The sequence below is a fragment of the Mauremys mutica genome, chromosome 21 (genome assembly GCF_020497125.1).
Source record: "Mauremys mutica isolate MM-2020 ecotype Southern chromosome 21, ASM2049712v1, whole genome shotgun sequence".
Lineage (NCBI taxonomy): Eukaryota > Metazoa > Chordata > Testudines > Geoemydidae > Mauremys > Mauremys mutica.
This window is the reverse complement of record NC_059092.1, coordinates 10,954,889-10,977,658: the sequence shown is the minus strand read 5'-3', so window position 1 is coordinate 10,977,658 and position 22,770 is coordinate 10,954,889. Positions and strand designations below refer to the sequence as shown.

At 44.8% G+C, this 22,770-nt stretch overlaps 2 protein-coding genes across 4 annotated transcripts in view; one reads left to right on the top strand and one right to left on the bottom strand.

Moving 5' to 3' along the window:
• The window catches only part of PEX14 (peroxisomal biogenesis factor 14), a 101,199-nt gene extending 91,919 nt beyond the window's left edge, over positions 1-9,280 (bottom strand). Inside the window, exon 1 of one of the 2 annotated variants that reach the window (XM_044996566.1) lies at positions 9,171-9,280. In XM_044996566.1, the coding sequence (XP_044852501.1) occupies positions 9,171-9,206 (36 nt within the window). In that variant the 5' untranslated portion in view covers positions 9,207-9,280. The remainder of the gene's footprint in view (positions 1-9,170) is intronic. The other variant, XM_044996565.1, reaches the window with a different exon arrangement.
• Positions 9,281-10,347: 1,067 nt separating this feature from the next.
• On the top strand, positions 10,348-18,121 carry DFFA (DNA fragmentation factor subunit alpha). Of its 2 annotated transcripts, none has more exons than XM_044995841.1 (6): positions 10,348-10,551; positions 12,554-12,715; positions 14,653-14,786; positions 15,807-15,996; positions 16,196-16,350; positions 16,815-17,323. In XM_044995841.1, the coding sequence occupies exons 1-6, from the start codon at positions 10,425-10,427 to the stop codon at positions 16,887-16,889; spliced, it is 843 nt and encodes a 280-aa protein (XP_044851776.1). In that variant the 5' UTR covers positions 10,348-10,424; the 3' UTR covers positions 16,890-17,323. The 2 variants fall into 2 exon arrangements, with proteins under 2 accessions (XP_044851776.1, XP_044851775.1); XM_044995840.1 differs by lacking the exon at positions 16,815-17,323 and adding an exon at positions 17,345-18,121 and having other exon boundaries at positions 10,350-10,551.
• Positions 18,122-22,770: the final 4,649 nt, after the last annotated feature.

The following is a 22,770-nucleotide window of genomic DNA, read 5'->3' as shown; positions in this document are numbered from 1 at the left end:
GTGGTATCGGGATTCAGAGTTTGCTAGAAAAATCAGAGGCCAGGGCTGGTGGCTTGCTGAGCTTGAGCCATCAAGTCTATTGCCATAGAGTTTAGAGTTAACAGAAAAGCTGATGCCTCAAGGAAAATTGGAAAACTGATCTTTAAAAAACAGTCCTGCTCATCTCTTTGCACTGTTTCTCTACTCTTCCCCTGATTATATTATTAGGGACATTCACAGAAAAGGAGGATCTTTATTGTTATTTGATTTCTTAAAGGAGGCACTGTCACAGTCTATGAGTCTAAAAAGACACCAAAAGTATATTTAATGACAGGTTTCAGAGTAGCAGCCGTGTTAGTCTGTATCCGCAAAAAGAACAGGAGTACTTGTAGCACCTTAAAGACTAACAAATTTATTTTAGCATGAGCTTTCGTGAGCTATAGCTCACTTCTTCGGATGCATAGAATGTGTTCCATTCTATGCATCCGAAGAAGTGAGCTTTAGCTCACGAAAGCTCATGCTAAAATAAATTTGTTAGTCTTTAAGGTGCCACAAATACTCCTGTTTTTTTTGCAAAAGTATATTTAGTAAACAAAAAATAAATCTTTTACAAACCCCAATAAAAACATTTATGGCCTTTTCAGAATTTTAACAGGAAACATGCTGAGGACTAAGTATTAATAGACCACACAGGGTGGTGATAATACTCCACACCTCATGCTGAACTATGTGCAAACAATAAACAAACAGCATCCATGGGGAAAAGTGCATTTTTTAGATCTTTCAGCTTCAATTTAAGGTACTGATATCAAAATTCCCACTGATTTCAATGAGAGTTGGATTGGACTCTGCATTAGTCATATTGGTAAAGACATCTGTTATGACTTTTTTTAGCTCAACAATGTCTCCCTTAAGAGTCCAGCCACCCCTTGCTCTCTTGGAGGCTTCATTCTGTGTTTCAACTCAACACTACAAGTTGCTGGGTGCATTCAAATCCCATTGAGGTCAATGGAAGGGGAAGGCACTTGGCATCTCACAGGATCAAGTCGTGTGGGAGGACTCAACTCACTGCAGTGGAAATGTTAACAATGTCAGAGACAGAGGGTGAGGACTCCAGGTGGGGAAGTCAGCAGCCAAAGCTGATGGATATGGAGAACTACAATGATCCTATTTAATTTCCACTCAGGTGCACAGAGTAGTAGGCAGGGAGGGGGAGAAAATGTCACATTGCATGCATATGCAATGTCACATTCTACTTGTTCCAAAGTAGAATATCCTTTTCAAGACTACTACAGATCAGCAGCTGCTCTTTAACCACACTTTCAGTGCTGCCTCACACACCTGGGGCAACACACACCTCCAGGGTTGCCCTATGTAGCAGCTGGGTCACTCCTGGAGTGATAAGATCCCTAGGTTTCAGAGTAGCAGCCGTGTTAGTCTGTATCCGCAAAAAGAACAGGAGTACTTGTAGCACCTTAAAGACTAACAAATTTATTTTAGCATGAGCTTTCGTGAGCTATAGCTCACTTCTTCGGATGCATAGAACGGAACACACAGACAGGAGATATAAATATCTCCTGTCTGTGTGTTCATCTCCTGTCTGTGTGTTCCATTCTATGCATCCGAAGAAGTGAGCTATAGCTCACGAAAGCTCATGCTAAAATAAATTTGTTAGTCTTTAAGGTGCTACAAGATCCCTAGGGAGTGTGAATGCGTGGAATGCCAGCACTTCCACACAGGCTGCAGTGGAGTCCAGCAAGAAAGGGGTTAGCCAGCCCCTTCCACCTCCACAGACTTCAGTCAGCAAGACATTGTTATTCCAGCCCATCCAGAGAAGCTATTTCCCTTCTCCCCAATGCAATTAACAGATGATAATTGCCCTAATGTGGAACAATTACTCTTCAGCAGCATGTGCCAGCAAAAAGAATATTCTGTCCTAACTCAAACTCTTCTTGACAGAGAGAAAGCAGATGGAGTAATAACACCATTTAGCTCTTTACAAATGCTGACACCCTATGAACTTATTAACCACTACCATCCCCATTTTTCACATTGGGAAACCAAGACAGGTAGAGGTGACATGTCTTGCACATGGTCACAGAGATGTCAGTGTCAGAGCTGGGATTAAAACCCAGGACGTTCTTATGAAACAAACACTAGGTCACATTTACTAGACTTATGAGAAAGAGAAGAGTTTCCATTTTCAAATATTAAACCTTCTTTTGAGGCACTGCAGCTCTGGATAACTGTAATAAAAAGTCTTAACAGGGGGATGGGTGAAGATGACAGTGTACATAACTTCCTTGTCCCTCCAGGCAATTCATGAGAACTCTGACTACTTCTCGGACAACCAGACTTTCCAGGTGGCACTACAGTTTATCAGATTCCTTTCTAGAATGTTTAAAGCGAACACCATGGGCAGATTTCCTAGGTGACCCACACGTCAGTCCCAACCTTTCCCAAATTTTCATTCTGCTGAGATGTTCACCCGAGTGAGTGAGAATGGCTCATAATGCCTGTGCCAAAAAGTATCACCAAGGATGATTGGCCAGTGAAAAGCTGAAAGTCCAGCAAACCTATCCCTAAACTACTAGCATCACCTTAGGTCTGGGTCCATGTAGAGATCTGCACTGGTACAAGCAAAGGTTTGAGTTTAAAATAATGTATCTAAACAAGTGCAAACCTCTGCATGAACAGCCTTACTTACGTTTTCATGGATTCGTAGATTGTAAGGCCAGGCGAGACCATTGCAATCATCTAGTCTGACCTCCTATAGTGCACAGGCTAGAGATTTTCCCCAAAATAATCCCTAGAGCAGATATTTCAGAAAAACATTCCATCTTGGTTTTAAAATGAACAGCGATGGAAAATCCACCACAAGCCTTCATAAGCTGTTCCAATGGTTAATTACCCTCACTTGTAAAAATTTGCACCTTATTTTCAGTGTGAATTTGTCTAGCTTCAACTTCCACCCACTGGATCATGTTATACCTTTCTCTGCTAGACTGAAGAGCCTGTTATTAAATATTTGTTCCCCAGGTAGATACAGGCTGTAATCAAGTCGCTCCTTAATACTGTATTCTTTTTGTTAAGCTAAATAGATTGAGTTTCTTGAGTCTATCCCTATAAGCATGTTTTCTAAATCCTTTCATCATTCTCATGGCTCTTCTTCGAACTCTACAATTTATCAACATCCTTCCTGAATCAGGGACGCCGGAACTGGATGCAGTATTCCAGCAGCAATTGCACCAGTGCAAATACAAAAGTAAAATAACCTCTCTACTCTTACTTGAGATTCCCCTGTTTATTCATCCAAGGACTGCATTAGCCCTTTAGACCACAGTGTTGCACTGGGAACCCATGTTCAGCTGATTATCTGCCATGACCCCCTAATCTTTTTCAGAGTCACTACCTCCCAAGATAGAGTACCCCATCATGTAAGTAATGCCCCACATTCCTTGTTCCTAGATGTATATATTTAGCCTTATAAAAAGGCATATTGTTTGTTTGAGTCCAGCTTACCAGTCGATCCACATTGCTCTTAATCATTGACCTGTCTTCATTATTTACCACACCCCCAGTTTTTGTCCCATCTGCAAACTTTATCAGTGATGATTTAATGTTTTCTTTGAGGTCATTAATAAAAATGTTAAATAGCGTAGGGCCAAGAACCAAGCCCTGCAGGACCCCACTAGAAACATCTGTTTGACGATTCCCCATTTGCAATTACATGCTGACACCTATCAGTTAGCCACTTAAAGTTAATTTTGTAACGTTCTAGTTTTTTAATCAAAATGTCATGCAGTACCAAGTCGACTGCCTTACAGAAGTCTAAGTATACTACATCAATACTATTATCTTTATCAACAAACTGGTAATCTCATCCAAAAACGTATTAAGTTAGCTTGATAAGATCCATTTTCCATGAACTCATGTTGATTGGCATTAATTATATTACACTCCTTTAATTCTTTATTAATCGAATCCTTATAACAGCTGCTCCATTATCTTGCCTGGAATCAATGTCAGACTGACAGATCTATGATTACCTGGGTCATTCTGTTTATCCCTTTTAAATACGGGCACAACACTTGCTTTCTTCCAGTCTTCTAGAACTTTCCTTGTGTTCCAAGTCTTATTGAAAATCAACATTAACAGTCCAGTGAGCTCCTCAGCTAGCCTTTTTAAATTCTTATATGCAAGTTATCCAGACCTGCTGGTTTAAAAATGTCTAACTTTAATAGCTGCTGTTTAACATCATCCTAAGAGACCAGTGGAATGGAAAAAGTGTTATCATATGATATGACTTCATTGTCTGTTTCTTTCCCAAATGTGGAACAAAAATATTTATTGAACATTTCTGCATTTTCTTCATTATTATTGATCACTCTAGCATTTCCATTTAGTAATGGACCAGTACTATTGTTAGGATTCTTTTTTTGTTCCCAATACTTATAAATGCCTTCTTACTGTCCTTAACTCTGCTGGCCAAAGATTTCTCCTTGTGTCCCTTTGTTTCTCTTACAAATTTTCTACAATTCCTAGCTTTTGATTTATATTCATGACTATCAACTTCAAAGTTTAGTTTAAACCTTCTTCCAACCAATTTAAACTAATCCAAATTAGCCACTCTCAAACCAAAATAAGAGTGTCCATACAGGGGTTTACATTGATTTAGTTAAACAAGTCCAAGTTTGTATGTGGACAAGGCCTAGGAGTCCGTGAACTCTGTTGGATGCAGATATTAACTTCAACACATTCCTCTCTACTGCTGAAACCTCACCCAGGCCTTCATACCTCCCTTCCCCTCTTCATTATACTTCAGCTCTCTCCCCTGTCGCCTTCCCAAGTACTACCATGTGCAGAACTGCACACATACAGAGCAGCTACATCCTCCATCTCCTCCTCAGGCTTCCTACATTCGCTTCAGGATCCAGTTTAAAATTGTCCTTGCAGTCTTTAATACCCTCCTAGTGCTTGCTCCAGCCAACCTCACTGGCCTTGTGTGTCCCTACTTCCCTCCCCACTCAGAGCATGTCTACGCTACGGGTGCTACAGCAGCACAGGCACAGTACTGAAGCTATGCCACAGTACCGCCATAGTGTAGACGCTTCCTACATCAACTGAAGAGGTTTTTCCACACCCGTCATGCTATTGTAATAATCTTTGTACAAAATATGCCTTGTGAAATATCATTTGAAAACTAACAGTGCACTGATCAATAATATCACGATGAAATATATGTAGCAACATTATACGTAAAGTTATGAACATAAGCTGAAATCATGACTGAAGTGGGTTTATCAGACAAGTCTGGGGAGTGGGTAAACCTGTTTCTCAAAGACAAAGGACAAGCTGATGCCACTAGCCAGGTGTCACCAAATCTGATGGTCAATCACCTATCAAGTGGCCATTCTTTGGTGAGCAATGGGGGCTGGAACAAACAAATTTGCATCTTAGCAAACAACAGAGTGGAACCTCTTTCACCACCAGACTCCTTGACTCCACTCTCTCAGAGGGAATGAACTTTATCTAGGGGTAACCCTCAAAAAAATGCTTTTCAAAGGGTGACTGAACTATAAAAGTGAGGTCCATAAACACCCCAAGTTATCTCTCCCTATCCTTCTCTCTCTTTTTCACCTAAGAACACAAAAGAAGCAGCCATTAGACTTTGGGAGAGATCTTGACCTGAAAGCTGATCAGCCCTGTTTCTGCGAGTATGTGGTAAGAATTTTATCTGAACCCAAGTCTAGTGTGCTGAGTTTAGTAATAGGAAGCATTTTATCTTTATTTCTCTCATAACCATTTCTGACTCTAATGCTTTATACTTGTACTAACTTAAAACCTAACTCCTCGAAAACTTGTTTTATTCTTTAATCAAAACTAATCCAGCATTGTGAACTGTGTGGGTAACTCCATTTATGGTAGCAAACTGTTGTATACTGATCCCTGTAGAGGAGCAACAGACCTAATATACCTGGATTATCCAGGAGAGGGCTGGACAGTGCAGAACTCATGTTTTGGAGGAAAAGCAGGAACTGGGAGTGTATTGGGGTCACCATGCAAGCAGTAATCAAGGCTGGTAGAAGCCAGAGTGTGACTGACTGGCAGGCTGCAGCTATACACAGACATTCAGGGTGTTATCTGCATGCTGGAAGGCTATTTGTGAGCAGCTCAGGTGGAAGCTACAGTAGCACATCATTGCAAGGCACACACGTTTGCAGGGCAGGGGTGACACAGTCCCTCATTGATCTGGATTGCACCCCAGAATGTCACAACAGGTAATCCACCTCCCCAAGTGGCAGTAGCTAGGTTGATTGTTCTGTCGACCTAGCCACACATCACGGGCTAAATCGGCTTAACTATGGCACTCAGGGATGTACTATGTTGATCTAAATTTGACATGTAGACCAGGGCTCAGTCTATCAAGGCATTTATGTTGTAGTCGTCGCAGCGATATCCTTAACATAGTTGGCGCACAAACCTTTTTCTCTGCCACACCTGCTAAAACAACTATTATCACACACTACCCCACTGACTGTCTAACTCATTCCAAATCCCAGCTGAAATTAGTCAGATCTCCCTTCTCTCTCTAACTATATTTTTTTCTATTTCAAACGCTTTATCAAATTTTACTTAAAGATCCAGAAATAAAAACGCGGGTACTGTCTAGGGGCCTGGCCTGAATGTTTCTCCCATTTAGAACTGCATTTGATTATTATAGTGTATTGAGCCTCATAAATCAGTTCCTGCTGAAGCACAGACTAGAGAGTGGGACTAAGAGGCCTGATTCTGGAAAGTCTATGGTTAGCAGTAACGGCATCACGTATACCTACCAGACGAGACAGACAATCTGGAAAAAAACACACTGCAGCCAAATAAGGCAACTCCCTCCCTAGTCACAATCAAGGTAGACCAAGGTTTCATATGATGACAAGGGAGTCATCTACAGGGCTTCAGCATTCCCAGCTGGAAAGAGAGCAGCCATGCACTTTTCTAACCCATGGCTCACAGACTCCCTTCCCTGGAGAGCAAAAGAGCACAAGCTGGGGAAGGAAGAAGGGGACCTTGATGCATATACCTACATGCAAACTCCCATGGGGTGGAGGAATAGAGGCGAGGGGGATCCATGGCACACACCCCCTCCGTAACACAGGGGGCAGGGCACACCCCCCCATCCCCAGAGAAGGTTATATAGGGGGCAAAGAGCACACCCCTATCCCCAGGGGAGGTTACATGGGGGGTTACACAGGGGGCAAAGAGCACACCCCCATCCCCAGAGGTTACAGGGGGGGTTACACAGGGGGCACAGAGCACACCCCCATCCCCAGAGGTTACAGGGGGGGTTACCCAGGGGGCAAAGAGCACACCCCCATCCCCAGAGGTTACATGGGGGGTTACACAGGGGGCAAAGAGCACACCCCATCCCCAGGGGAGGTTACATGGGGGGTTACACAGGGGGCACAGAGCACACCCCCATCCCCAGAGAAAGTTACATGGGGGGGCTACACAGGGGGCACAGAGCACACCCCCATCCCCAGGGGAGGTTACATGGGGGGGTTACACAGGGGGCAGGGAGCACACCCCCATCCCCAGAGGAGGTTACATGGGGGGGTTACACAGGGGGCACAGAGCACACCCCCATCCCCAGAGAAGGTTATATGTGGGGGCTACACAGGGGGCACAGAGCACACCCCCATCCCCAGGGGAGGTTACATGGGGGGGTTACACAGGGGGCACAGAGCACACCCCCATCCCCAGGGGAGGTTACATGGGGGGTTACACAGGGGGCTGGGCACACACCCCCATCCCCAGAGGAGGTTACATGGGGGGGTTACACAGGGGGCTGGGCGCACACCCCCATCCCCAGGGGAGTTACATGAGGGGGCTACACAGGGGGCTGGGCGCACACCCCCATCCCCAGAGGAGGTTACATGAGGGGGTTACACAGGGGGCAGGGCGCACACCCCCATCCCCAGGGGAGGTTACAGGGGGGTTACACAGGGGGCAGGGCGCACACCCCCATCCCCAGGGGAGGTTACATGGGGGGGTTACACAGGGGGCAGGGCGCACACCCCCATCCCCAGGGGAGTTACATGGGGGGTTACACAGGGGGCAGGGCACACACCCCCATCCCCAGGGGAGTTACATGGGGGGTTACACAGGGGGCAGGGCGCACCCCCCCATCCCCAGGGGAGGTTACATGGGGGGGTTACACAGGGGGCACAGAGCACACCCCCATCCCCAGGGGAGTTACATGAGGGGGCTACACAGGGGGCTGGGCACACACCCCCATCCCCAGAGGAGGTTACATGAGGGGGTTACACAGGGGGCTGGGCGCACACCCCCATCCCCAGGGGAGGTTACAGGGGGGTTACACAGGGGGCAGGGCGCACACCCCCATCCCCAGGGGAGGTTACATGGGGGGGTTACACAGGGGGCAGGGCGCACACCCCCATCCCCAGGGGAGTTACATGGGGGGTTACACAGGGGGCAGGGCGCACACCCCCATCCCCAGGGGAGGTTACACAGGGGGCTGGGCGCACACCCCTATCCCCAGAGGAGGTTACATGGGGGGGTTACACAGGGGGCTGGGCGCACACCCCCATCCCCCGGGGAGGTTACATGGGGGGTTACACAGGGGGCAGGGCGCACACCCCTATCCCCAGGGGAGGTTACGGGGGGGGTTACACAGGGGGCTGGGCGCACACCCCTATCCCCAGGGGAGGTTACGGGGGGGGTTACACAGGGGGCTGGGCGCACACCCCCATCCCCAGGGGAGTTACATGGGGGGTTACACAGGGGGCAGGGCGCACACCCCCATCCCCAGGGGAGGTTACAGGGGGGTTACACAGGGGGCTGGGCGCACACCCCCATCCCCAGGGGAGGTTACAGGGGGGGTTACACAGGGGGCTGGGCGCACACCCCTATCCCCAGGGGAGGTTAAGGGGGGTTACACAGGGGGCTCGGCGCACACCCCCATCCCCAGGGGAGTTACATGGGGGAGGGGGACCTGAGGCACACACCCCTCCCCATGGGGGGTCAGACAGTGGGGCAGGGCGCACACACCGCTCCCCCTGGGGGTGCAGGAGGCACATACCGCTCCCCCTGGGGAGTTATGCGGGGGAGCAGGGGCCGCACACCCCAGCCCCGCTACCAGCGCGCGAGGGGAAGCCTCCGGCCCCGTTTACCTGGCTGGGCGGCTCTGCCTGCTCTGAGGAGGCCATGTTTCCAGACCCGGCTAATCCATCCCCTTCCCTATGGATGAAACTGCCTCAGCCGCGAGCTCAGGCAGAAGCAGTCACTTTCCGATAAACTGATGGGCCTCAGCCCTGGGGGCTGCCTTGACCGCTACCTGCAATGAGTCTGTCCGGTCTCTGAACTCCATCGCAGGGCACAGCTGGCGGGGCGGTCGTGAGCAGTTTCAGCTCTGAGGTTATTTTTCCGTCATAGCATAATTAAAAGCAACTGATTTATCCACTATTGCTTCCATATTATTGATTTATAGTTCATGGCTATACATACAGTGTGTTCCATATTTAGTATATTATGTTATAATCGCAATGTATTTAAAATAACATACAGTGACTGAGGCCTCATCTGCATGCAGGATTTAAAGCCCATTTAGTGCCATAGCTATCAATATTAATAATAATAAGTGGAAATTGTACAGCAACAAATCCGGCTTAGTCTAGTTAGTTGACTTCAATGGGACTGTTTTCATGAGTAAAACAATAAGCTTGCCAATGTGAGTGATCCTACAAGATCAGGCCTTTAATTAGGCTTGATAAAGGAGATTTAAAAGTCCACTTGTGCACTGCTTAAGTTAATGACAAAACTCTTATTGATTTCAGTGGTGTCCTATTGCCGATTACTATTTCATTGGTTTGGTTTACACACACAATTATTTGTCATTATGATGTTATTTTGATAGCTCCCAAAAGCATGCTAGGCGCTAAACAGGACAAATAATGGGTCAGATCCTGCAAACATTTATGTAAGTGAGTAACTATATTCTTGACTTCAGTGGGACTACTCACATGAGGAAAGTTAGGACGGAGCTACACAGGAGCTCCTTCACTGGACTGGGGCTATACTGATGCACTCGTGTTCACAGAAGCACACTCAGAGCTATACATATAGTTTCTCTTTATATATATATCCTGATGGCAGTTGTAGGCTGGTCGGGTGGGACAGGACTACATCTCCCAGCATGCAGAGGGAGAGGGAGAGTGCGGCCGCGTTAGGCAGCAGCTGCGAGGCTGATATGTAAAAAAAGACTACGTGTCCCGGCGTGCACCGGGGTTGGGCCTGTGGAAGAGCCGCGCTCTGGGAGCAGGACTACAAGGCCCGGCATGCACCGCGCTGGGGCTGGTCTGTGGGCTAAGGTGCGAGGGGAGCGGCTTAACTACCGTTGCTCCTCAGCCCCAGGCTAGGAGGGGGAAATGGCGGGAGAGGGCCCCGGAAGCGGGGAGGGGGTCTCTCCGCTGAGGCAGTGCCTGATCCGGCGGAAGAGCCAGCAGGAGCACCACGGGGTGGCGGCCTCCTGCCTGCGGGAGCTGCGGAGCAAGGGTGAGGGGGAGCGGGGCAGCGATCCAGGTGATGGGGGAGGGATCCTGTAGGTGGAGGGAGGGGCAGCCTGTGGGAAAGGGGGTGGGGGGGCAGGGAAACAGTAAATGGGGGAGAGTCCGGGAAGAAGGGGCTGGGGCCTGAGCGGGGGGTGTGCTGGGGGCTCTGGCATGATGGTTTCAGCCCCTCTCCCCCATCATACTGTGCTGCCTACCTTACTCCAGTGAGCCCTTCCTGTTGTGGTGGCCCCTTCTTTTCACAGCTGGGCAACCCCACATTGGCATTGTGGGGAGGAATAGGGCATAGGAAACGGTGTGAGGGAGGTGCCGTGTGACTGGGAGGGTGCTGGGGTTAGGTAGAGCAGTGGCTCTCAACCTTTCCAGACTACTGGACCCCTTTCAGGAGTCTGATTTGTCTCGTGTACCCCCAAGTTTCATCTCATTTTAAAAACTACTTGCTTACAAAATCAGACATAAAAATGCAAAAGGGCCACAAAACATTACTGAAAAATTGCTCACATTCTCATTTTGACCATCTAATTATAAAATAAATCAATTGGAATATAAATATTGTACTTACATTTCTGTGTTTAGTATATAAATCAGTATAAGCAAGTCATTGTCTACATGAAATTTTAGTTTGTGCTGACTTCGCTCGTGCTTTTTATGCAGCCTGTTGTAAAACTAAGCAAATATCTAGATGAGTTGATGTCCCCCTGAGGTAGAGATTCCCTTTGTGGACGGTGGGGAGGCTGCTGGGAAACTGTTTTATTTCAGTACCGAAACTGGCACTGTGCCACAGTAGCCCATTCTGCTTCCTGTTGCAGGTCTCTCCACAACTGGTGCTGGGCATCAGCACCTTGGCATCATGTACTACATTCGTGAGGGGCTGCCCTTGGGAACTTCCCCTGGGCAGCTATCCGTTCAACACATGCCTTTAAGATTATGAATTTTAAATATTGTTGAATCCAGACTTTGCCCATGAAATGTGATCCCTGGCGTTAATAGCTGCCTGGCTTATGAGTGATGTGTGTGTGTGTGTAGAGCCCCACTGCTGGTTTCTTTAGGTTCTAGGAGGCTGGCAGAGTTAAATCTCCCACATGCCCAGAGGCACTGAGCTATCAGGTCCCACATACATCACTGTAGATGCTTCTCAGATACAGCTCATGTCATGTTAAAGGTTAAGCTTTGTAATTGCATTAAAGATTTTTAAGCTCCATTAGAGACAAAAATTGTTTGGGCTAAATCTATACTATTCCCTTCAGAGAATACAGGCTGTGTGTACTTGTGCTCTTCTTTAAAATGACTATGTGGATTTGTCTTGCATATGCAAGTATAAATGGCTAAGAGCGTATTCTGATCTCCTAAGTCTCCTTGCCCCTGTGGGTTCCCCTCAACTGCCAAGGTGCTGATAGGCACTACAGTCACTTAAAACTGGTGACAAGCTATAGATGTGTATTGCTGGACAAGCCTTGATACCGAGTGCAGTTGGAAAGGCATTTTTATATATTTGTGTTACCTGGTCTGGCTGGGGGAGCTCCAACCCAACCTCTCTACACCCACCTGTTTCTCCTTGATCTATTCAGCAACATTTCATAAGTCTATCCACCTTTTATGTCATAGACCAGGAGGATAAAGGATTAAAATTGAGGACCTGTCCTGGTGTCAAGATAGGGAAATTTGGAAAATGTAAAAGGGAAAATGTAGTTTCTAGGCTGCTCGGCCACATTTGGCCTTGTAAAGGAGGGTGAACACCCAGGAAAGGAGGATTTTTGTGAGCTTGTATTAGGAACAGCATTAAAAATCTGGATTGATGGAGACAAATTAGTAAACATAAACCAGAGAAGAGTTGATGCACAGGACCTGCATGTGGACAGAGGCCAGTCACTGACCTATTCTAGCAGTAGCCCCAAGGGAAATTTGTGTTTATCATATGTGCATAAAGGAAAGTGTTTTTGCCTTGCCACACTTCCTTCTGCCTCATGAAAACACTTTATCTTCTGCAGCCTGTGACATTCTGGCCATTGACAAGGCCTGGGAGCCCATCACCTTAGTTCTGGCAGAGGATGGCACCATTGTGGATGATGAAGATTACTTCCTGTGTTTACCACCCAACACCAAGTTTGTGGCACTGGCCAGGAATGAAAAGTGGACCAGCAGCTGCACAGGTACAGGGCTGGAGGGGAACTTATTGTGACAGATTCCTCTCCTCCCTCTTCAGGGTGCCACCTGGGACTGGGGTCCCACTGAGCCTGCCTGACCCACCAGCCTGGGCTCCCTTTACACTGTATTGCTGAGGCAAGCCAGCCAAGCCCTCCCTCAGGCTTCAGACTGCACTTTACCAGCACACATACAGGTAGGGACACACTCAGCTGCAGAACTTACAGGCTGCTGCGATCAGCTCTGCATGGGATGACTCAGCTAAGAAATTGCCCAATACTCAAGTGCACCCCTCCCCGCCCAAGAGGGTAAACCCAACATTGTACCGTTTTGCGCTGCACAGAGAACTGTACAGTGTAAGCTCATGAAATTTGCCCCCTCCTTCAGCGTGGAGAGGGATATACACAGCTTTCTGCCACAGGTTAGGATTTCTACATACTGGTTTTAAACAAAACAAAAGCAAGTTTATTAACAACAAAAGATAGATTTTAAGTGATAGCAAACGGATCAAAGCAGATCACCTAGCAAATAAAACAAACACACAATCTAAGCTTAATATATTAAAGAAACTGGTTATAAGTAGCAAATTCTCACCCTAAATGTTGTTTTAGGCAGATTGCAGAGATTCTTGAAGGCAGGCTGCACTTGCTTGCAGCTTAAAATTCTAGATATTCCTTTCACAGGCCAGACAACCCTCTAGCCTGGGCTCAGCCCTTCTCCTCTAGTCCAGTCTTTTTGTTCTCAGGTGTTTCCAGCAGTCCTCTTTCTTGGACGGGGGAATCAATGAAGAATGACCAAACCCTGATGATGTCACTCCCCTGCCTTAAATACTTTTTGCATATGGCGGGAATCCTTTGTCTCCCAGGGTGATTCCCATCCCCGATCAGTGGAAAAACACTGGTATCATCATGGAGTCCAGTACCAGATGACTTGGTTACATGTCCCTGCAGTCATAATTCAGAGTCTGTTTGCAGAGTCCCCAGGAAGACTTTCTAGGAAGGTGGGAAATTAGCATCTTCAAAGACCTGTTGTTTTTCCTAACTCCCCTTCCCAGTGAGCCAGCTACACTGATTGCATTCTGTCTAGTGGGTGTTCCTCAGGTATAAACACATTTGTAATAGTGTATAGACAATATTCCTAACTTCAGTTCCCAAAATGATACATGCATACACGTAGGATAATCATATTCAGTAAATCATAACCTTTCCAATGATATCTCACGCCTTATCTTACACAAAATACATCATAATTATGCCATACTCATATCATCATAATATTACTATGAAGAATATGGGGCATAATGCCACACTTATGTCTTAACTTTCCAGACACCAAGACCTCCACTGAAGATGGACTGATGACTCTGCTGGAGGCCTAGTTTAAGTTACCACCTCTGCACTCCCTCTCCTCAGGCTTGAGAGGAACAAGTATTACGGACATGGTGATACTGGTCCTTCACCCTCCTATTCACTTACAGAAACTCACTTGTGCTGAAAACTGAGGAAAGGGCAGGTGATGATGATTATTAAGGGGTGGGGAGAATAGCCGCCAAGATTGAGAAGAGGTGTGAGGGACCATTCTTTCTTCACAGAAATTCTTGACATAGACACCATGAAAAAAGAATTTTAAAAAATACTTTAAAGGTTAAAACCCTATTCTCCCTCTAATCAGTCACACAGACAGGTCAGTGGAAGAGGCTGAGTCCAAAAGGCTAATAATTATTTCCTGGAATCAACATTTTGAACACACTCTAATTCTAGTGTAGATTTCATAGCTGTGATTCCAACTCTGAGATAAGAAAACCCCAACAGCTCAAAGCTAAGAAGCTGTTTAATTTACCACATCTATCTCCTGTTCAAGAGCTTTGTCCATACACCCCCTCAGTAAGGGCTGTTTAGATTTTGTTTTTCCACTCTTATGACTGTGGTCATTTCTCATGTGTCAGATGGGGGCACAGCCTGGCTCTCAAGGGAGTCCATAGATGAAGTGGACTGTGGTGAAGAGAAGTGGAAGCATCTGGCAAGACAGCTGAAGGATGACCTGTCCAGCATCATTTTGATGTCTGAGGAAGACCTCCAGGTATAAAGAGAACTCATATGTCACACTTCTCTCCTTCTTTCAGTTTCCTCACTAGAGGGGAGAGGGTGGAATCTTAGGAAAGAAAAATGCATCAGTTGGTCCAAATTCAAATACTGTTGACTTGGCTCTGGTGCAGGAGTGAAGTTCTGCTCTTGGGGAAATGTTCTCCTAATGGAATGAATAGGCTTTTAAAAATGACACTATGTAAATCATTCGTTTACACACACAACACACTGTCTGTTCTCCATTTCCTCGTTCACTTGATCCAGCATCCCTCCTCTCCATGCTGACTCTCATCTTTTCTACCTTCTCTCCCATATTGATGCTGTATCCCTACTTTTTTTGGTTCTCAGACATAGACTGATTCATCTCTCATCCCACATGTTTTCTCATTCCTCACTAAGCTCTTAGTTCCTTCCTATAGGGTTTGCATCCTGGCCTCCAACTACACCTGTCCTTTTTGTTTGTCTTGCACTTTGGTCTTTGGAGGGGTTTAGAAGACTTGAGTATTGGTTCCAAGAAAATGATCAGCTGCATGCGAGAACTCTTCCTGCCCCTTAATATCTGCGCATAATAGGATTTGGTCTTAATGATTGTCACTTGTAGTACGCGTTCAGCAGTGTGGATCAAAAGTTACTTTCCAAAAGCCAGTCCTGTTGGTGTTGGCATGTCTCACTCAAACTGATCAGTGGGGTTTTCGCTGTAGAATTGTTAGAATTTCTCTGTGTTGTTCCAAAAGTAGGTGATAATTTCACACCTTTCTGAGGGGCCTTTGACTGCAGGTAAAGAACTTTGGCTTGTGGGAGTGCCAGTTAAAACCACTTATAACTAGGCTGACTTGACTTGGAAATGCTTAATAAAACTTTCTGTATCCTTGCAAGGTTGAGACTTTGTTTCTCCGTACATGTGACTTGGGAGATATGCCATCTTTACAGCTCTGTGGTAGTCAGTCCGATAGAACAATCAAAATGAGGCTTACCTAAATCGTTCCATGTAGCAGAACTCCACTGTTTCGTTTAGGTTCTCATTGATGTACCATGTTCAGACTTGGCCCAGGAGCTTTCCCAAAATCAACCAAAAACCCAGATGTTACAGGATACCCTGCAGCAGGCCCTGGACAGACGAGAGGAAGAACGTCAATCCAAACAGCTCCTGGAACTCTACATGAAGGCCTTGAAGAATGAAGGCAGCATTTTAACTAAGGCATCAGGTAAGGAGCATGAGCAACTTTCCAGAGACATGTGAAAGGGATGGGGAAATGAGAAAGCTCTATAAGCCATTGCTGCTGAGAAGGAGCTTGTGGTGATGCTGCAGTAGTTGGTGCAAACTGATCAAACCGCATTCCCAGCCCTCCACTTGCGTTCATGCTGCTTGCTAATGTTAAACACTGTCTCTCTGCTACTTTTCAGAACCTGATGCTGCACCCAGGGAGGAGATGAATGTAGTCGACACTGATAGCAGCAGTGCAGGTGCCTCCACCAAAAGATCACTCAGTAGCGAGATCCTTGCTGCACTGAAAGAGAAACCTGCCCCAGAACTCAGCTTAGACAGTCAGGATCTAGAGGTTGGTAACTTTGGTCTTCACCCTGTTCTAGACAGGCTGACTGGCATCTCCCTGTGGAGAGAGGGGATGTGGGGGAAACTGCCCTTTCACCTCTGGAGACCCAACTGTTACTCTAGTTTAAGGCACAAAGATAATGAGATTTGGTCTTATTTCTTTCCACTTCGTTAAACCCCAGTACAGTATGGTGGTCTTTTGTTCAAAATCCCAGCACTGTGGAACCTTGCCGCAGCATATACTTCCTCCATGCCTGGAACTCCCCTGTGGTATCACCTTGTCTTTTTCCCAAGCAGTACAATTACTCAAATACCCTTCTCCCCTGAAAGGAACCCATCATGGGAACTTCTGGTGAGCTTTGTCCGCTATTCATAGGAAATGGCCACCAGGAGTTCAAACTAAGACTGTTTTACGAGCTAGCTCTTTGAATGCAAATCTGCATTTAGCAGTATTTTTTTTTATATTACCAGGCCAGCATAAAGGTCCCAGTAAAACAGAAAAACAATGTAAATAAACCCCTATCTTGGAAAGGTGAAGATTTCTAGAATTGCCTCTCATCCTGAAGAGTTTTCATCTTGGTTGCAAGGACCAGTGACTTCCTTGTTTGCTTCTTTCTGCTGTAGACAAAGGGAGTGAAAATGTATTGATTTTGTTTGGCTGGAGGTAAGTCATTCAGGCATCTGCTGGCATCTGGAAGTTAGGAGCTGGAAAGGTCCAAGTAGAATTAAAAACAAATTAGGCTTGAAAGGTAGAAACTTTAAGTGAGAGAATTGTGAAGCTCAAGGATAAATGTGTTAGACCCCAGTGAGTTTTTGGTCTTAATTAAATATACCAAATCATTGCTAGTGTTTCAGCAGTTCTCTCATGGATCCACCTATTTTTACTGGGGGCGGGGGGTGTTCAGTTCCAGAGGAGTGTACCACTAGGGGAAATTCTGGCTGTTGTAAAAGACAAGGTGTGGGGCACTGAGGATTAGCATGTCCAACTTTTTCTTTCACAGCTGGTTTTCAAGGAAGACACAGAAGCCTTGGCTCTGGCACTGAGCTGGGATAAGCAGAAGACTGAAGCTCTCCAGCAGGCCTGTGATCAGGAGCTCTCCAGGCGCCTACAGCAAGTGCAGGCTCTACACTCCCTGAGGAGTATATCAAAGGGCAAGAAAAAGCTGCCCTGGGGAGACTGGTTGAGTTCAAAACGCAAGAAGTAAGAGACTTTACAGCACTCCTGCTGGCAATGCTTTAAATGTCAAGGAAACATGGGTCTCTTGTGTATTAGAGCCAACACAGGCAAATGGCGTGTTAAATTCCCCAAGTACCGGTTTGCTGGTCATATTATGCCCTGCCTTTAGAGAACTAAAAACTGGGCTTGTCTCTGCCTCTGTGTTGTTAACAGACAGGTTTAATCCCTCTAGTGAGAGTCTAGGATCTCATGGAACCAAAGGCTTTATTTTTTTTCCAGAGTAGTGGTTCTTGTCAAATAACTTCTGTAAACACAACCCCTCCCCTTGGTAGTCCATCGATCCGATGATGACAAATCTGAGCAAATCATCTATTGTTGGTCTCATGGTGTGCCCTCTGATGGCTATACAAGCCAATTCTAGAGGTGCACATTTGGCTGCAGATGATGCATGAGAAGTTTGCAGTCAGTGGGTTGTGTGCTGCTGATGCTCTGTGACGTCGTTCGCGTGCCTCTTGTAGACGCTGGCAGCGGTCTGCCTCAAAGGCGATGCAGGTACTGTTGCATGCCACTGTGTTCTGTCGCTGGCAGCATCCTCAAGGTCCCTGGGTTTGATACTGCTGTACTGCAGATTGGCTTTGATGGTGTCCTTGTAATGTTTTTGTGGACGACCTATATGCCGGACGCCCTGGGAGAGCTCACCATAGAGAAGCTGGCGGGGGATTCTGTTGGCATCCATGCAGCTGACATGACCGGTCCAACGTAGCTGTGACTTCATGATCATCATTTCGATGCTTGTCATCTGGGCTCTCTCAAGGACCTCAAGATTGGGCACTTTGTCTGGCCAGCGGATCTTCATGATGTTGCGGAGGCAACGCATGTGGAATGCTTCGACACAACCAGTGTCCTGCTAAATGTTGCATTAGAGAGAGATATTTTGAATGCAAGACTGGGAGCCAGATGCTCTTCAGTTCTAATCCTGACTAACCCTCTCTGGGGCCTCAGGCATCTCACTTGTTTCTTCACTCCCATCTTTCAGATGTGGGGAGTTACTTACTCAGAGGGGTATTGTGAGGCTAAGCCTTGGTGTACATTTAAGTTTTACTAGCATACCTATGTCAGGGGGGAGGGGGGAAAAATCCCACCCCCTAACCGACATAGTTGTGCAATCAAAGGGCCTACTGTAGGTGTATTTCTACTAGGAAAAGAATTATTTTACAGGTATAGCTTACTCCATTCAGGAAACTGGTTTAAGCAAGAGAACTTTTGCTAGTATAAGCTGCATCTCCACTTGGGTATTTGTGGGTTTCCTCTACCCATATACTGGCAAACCCTTTCAAGTATAGACAAGGCCCAAGTTAGAGGGCACTTTGAAGATTGCTGTATGAGCATGAGGGTTTCCACACCAAATTCTGAGGCTGCACAGGAGAGTGCAGACCAAGCACGTTCTCTTCAGATTAATTTCTAAACAGTGCAATAGTGAGAGATGCAGTGTTCTCAGTGCCTGTTCCTGGTGAGATTTATTACAGTTTGGTGTAGTCATACTGCCAGTGTGCAGAGTTTTTCCAGCTACCACTTTATGTGGCATTGACTGAGAACCAGCCTGGGATCCAGGGACTTGAGGTTCAAATCCTGGTTCTGATAATCTCTTGCTGTGTGACTGACCAAATCATTTTTTAACCTTTGTGCCATTATTTCCACATGCTATTACCTCCCCCTGTGGGAGGAGAGTGAGAACTGATATTTGTAAAGCATGCTGAAAATTAAAATGCTTGTTTTTTAAAGGGCTTCAGGGAGCAAACTTCATGTTTGGGCTTGTCTATATTCCTATCTTTTATACAACATCATGACACTGTTCTTATTGACTGACGTATTTTTTTAAATCATTTGAAACACTTTTTTAATGGAGAATTTTAATATTAAAAGCTTATTATACTATTAGGCTGTTTGTGATGCTCACACACACTGCCTGGCTTGTTGTATATCTCCAAGAACATGACTAATTATTGGAAGCACCCTGATATTACCCAAGCACCAAGGGGGCTGCTTGTCTCAGATTTTTTTTTTTTTTAATTGTAGTGTTTGTGGCAATTAGCCTTCCCAAAGGTGCCATTTGGCTTTGACCCACATTAATGTTGGTAACAATACATTAGCACATACATCCTCTGTTCTATTGATAGTTCTGTCCTAGGAGAGCAAAAGATAAAAATGCTGAAGCATTTAAAAAAGAGGCAGTAAATGTTTAATATACACAATTATACAGTATTTCCAACACTGCAAAACCCATTAATCTAACATTAGGTTAAGCAGTGGAGTAGATAAGTCACTTAATGTATAGAAAGCTGAACATTCAGATATGCCCCTTGTGTACAGATGTTGCAATCTAGCTTTTAATGAATGTGCCATAACTAGAATGTTTACTATAGTGATAATGAACATAACCTCAAACCAGTTCTAGTGCTTCTGATGTAACTTGAGCAAAAATCTGCTGTCTTATAGGAAAACTAAGTTTAACTTTTATTTCCTACAAAACCATGCTGAATCTTAATTAGGACTAGATCTGACTTAAGGGTGTCACTTACATCTTTCTAATTGAAAGGTATTACCCAGACTTAAACATGGGATCCCAATTGCCAAGTACCTACTGAAGTGCTGTCTCATCTCTATGAAATAAAAGCTCACTCTTGGCCTGAACTGCCCTTTTACAATGTGTCCCTGAGTTGGACAGGGAAAACAACTGTTTATCACAATACTTATCTACCTTCTCACATTGTAAGCAATTTTCCTGCCACAGTAGATGGAGTTTTTCTCCTGTTGTAGGCTGCCATAACTGTATTGAATGTTGATTCGGGATAGAACATATGCATCTGATATACTACTCAGGCAAAGCCATGCCTTATTCAACTGTGTAAAGATAATTTACTCTTGAATACAAATTCAGCAATGAACTAGACCAGACAGCACCATGCTTTTGTCAGTTTACTGATTCTCCTACTGGGCGAAGAACAGTTGAAGGCTTGCCAGATTTTTTATTCTAAAGCCTTATTTTCTGAGGGGTACAATTCATGCAAAGCTGAAACTTAGCAAGCAAAAGTTCAACCCAGTTTGGAAATCCTGTTGGCCCCCATTTATATAAGAGAAACAAAAGCTGCTCTTTATAGTTACCTTTCATATTATAAATTTAATGCATGCAATTTTAAGTCTGAAATGTGCTATCCTCTATCTGTTGTCTAACTCATTGCAGATTGCACTAGGTCCTTTTAGCTATTAAGTAATGGAGGCCACACTGCTCTATTTTTTAGTAAATGCAGCTTATTCAGATTTTCCAGATGTTTTGGAAAACTACTTTTCTTACTCATCTAGCATTTAAAACACTCCCAGATGTTTGCCTTGCATAAGTTTGAGATTCAAGTTTGGTTGATAAAGGTAATTAGTATTGCTGTAATATATTTAGACTTCTGTAAGGTATTTGAATTGGCATTGCCCAACATTTTGATTTAAAAAAACTAGAATGTTACAAAATTAACATGGTAAACATTAGTGGATTAAATTGGCAGATAGGTCTCAAAAATGTAATTGTAAACAGGGAATTGGAGTGGGTATACATGCAGTGCTTCATTTCTGGCCCTATGCTATTTAATATTTTTATCAGTAACCTGGAAAAAAACAAAATCATGACTGAGAAAGTTTGTAGATGACCCAAAAACTGTGGGAGTGGTAAATAACAGAGGACAGGTCACTGATTTAGAGTGATCTGGATCTCTTGGTAAACTGGATACATGCAAACAATATGCACTGTAATATGGCTTAACTGTATATGTCTAGGAACAAACAATGTAGACCATACTTACATGATGTGGGACTCTATCCTAGGAAGCAGTGAGAGAAAAAGATTTGGGGATTGTAGTGGATAATCAGATGAATATAAGCTCCCAATGTGATGCTGTGACCACAAGGAAAAAAAAATAGGAAATAATTGGAGATTGGTAATCTCCTAGAGCTGGGAGGGACCCTGAAAGGTCATTGAGTCCAGCCCCCTGCCTTCACTAGCAGAACCAATTTTTGCCCCAGATCCCTAAGTGGCCTCTTCAAGGATTGAACTCACAACCCTGGGTTTAGCAGGCCAATGCTCAAACCACTGAGCTACCCTTCCCCCCCTGAGCTAATGTAATAACTGGGATGCATAAACAGGGGAATCTCAGGTAGGGTAGAGAGGTTATTTCACTGCTGTATTTGGCACTGATGTGACTGCTGCTGGAATACTGCTCCAATTCTGGTGCCCATAATTCAAGAAAGATGTTAATAAATTGAAGCGGGTTCAGAGAAGAGCCATGAAAATGATGAAAGGATTAGAAAACATATCTTATAGTGATACTCAAGGAGCTCAATTATTTAGCTTAACAAAGAAGATTAAGAGGTGATTTAATTACAGTCTATAAGAATCTACATGGGGAACAAATATTAGCTCTGCATTCTAGCAGAGAAATGTATAAAATGATCCAATGGGTGGAAGTTGAAGCTAGACAAATTCAGACTAGAAACAAGGTGTAAATTTTTAAAATTGAGTACTTGATCATTGGAACAATTTACTAAGTGGTGGATTCTCCATCATTGACAATTTTTAAATCAAGATTGGACGTTTATAACTGAAAGATATGCCATAGGAATTATTTGGGAAAATTCTATGGGTTATACAGGAGGTCAAACTAGGTGATCACAACAGTCCCATCTTGTCTTGGAATCTATGAAGCTTACTTTTAATTTATACTAAACAGTAATGTGTCTCATGTATAGGTTAATGTTGACACAAAAAGCAAACTACTGGTAGTTGTAACAGCATTAAAGAAAGATACAGGTGCAGATATTAGAAAACAACAACACAAACTAGGTCTTTTAAGAAAAGTGAAGTCTTTTCCAGAGCAAGCTCTACAGTGATAGTATAAAGTAGGTGGTTGTACTAGATAGTGGTATGAAAAACTTAAGGAACAAGAATTTAAAAAAAGCATGATCCTTGCAGCTCCGCTATACATAATGCCATTGTAACTATTTATTAAACCTGCTCATGCAGTCCCTCCTCCCCTTAGAGGATTTTGGGAAAATGAGAACTGCAGGATCAGACCAAAAGTTGTTGGGCAGTTGACATTCAGCCTTTTATCTGAACTGTAGTGCAAATAGTAACAACTTAGTACTTTTCAAGAAGCTCAGTCTTTATGTTTGTGCTCCATTTCTATCATAGAATTATTTTTGTCTACA

Excerpts from the sequence above, each read along its gene's own strand:
- DFFA (XM_044995840.1), top strand. The coding sequence starts at position 10,425 with ATGGCGGGAGAGGGCCCCGGAAGCGGGGAGGGGGTCTCTCCGCTGAGG. Across the intron at positions 10,552-12,553 it reads GCGGGAGCTGCGGAGCAAGG|CCTGTGACATTCTGGCCATT; the intron begins GTGAGGGGGAGC and ends TATCTTCTGCAG. Across the intron at positions 14,787-15,806 it reads TGTCTGAGGAAGACCTCCAG|GTTCTCATTGATGTACCATG; the intron begins GTATAAAGAGAA and ends TGTTTCGTTTAG.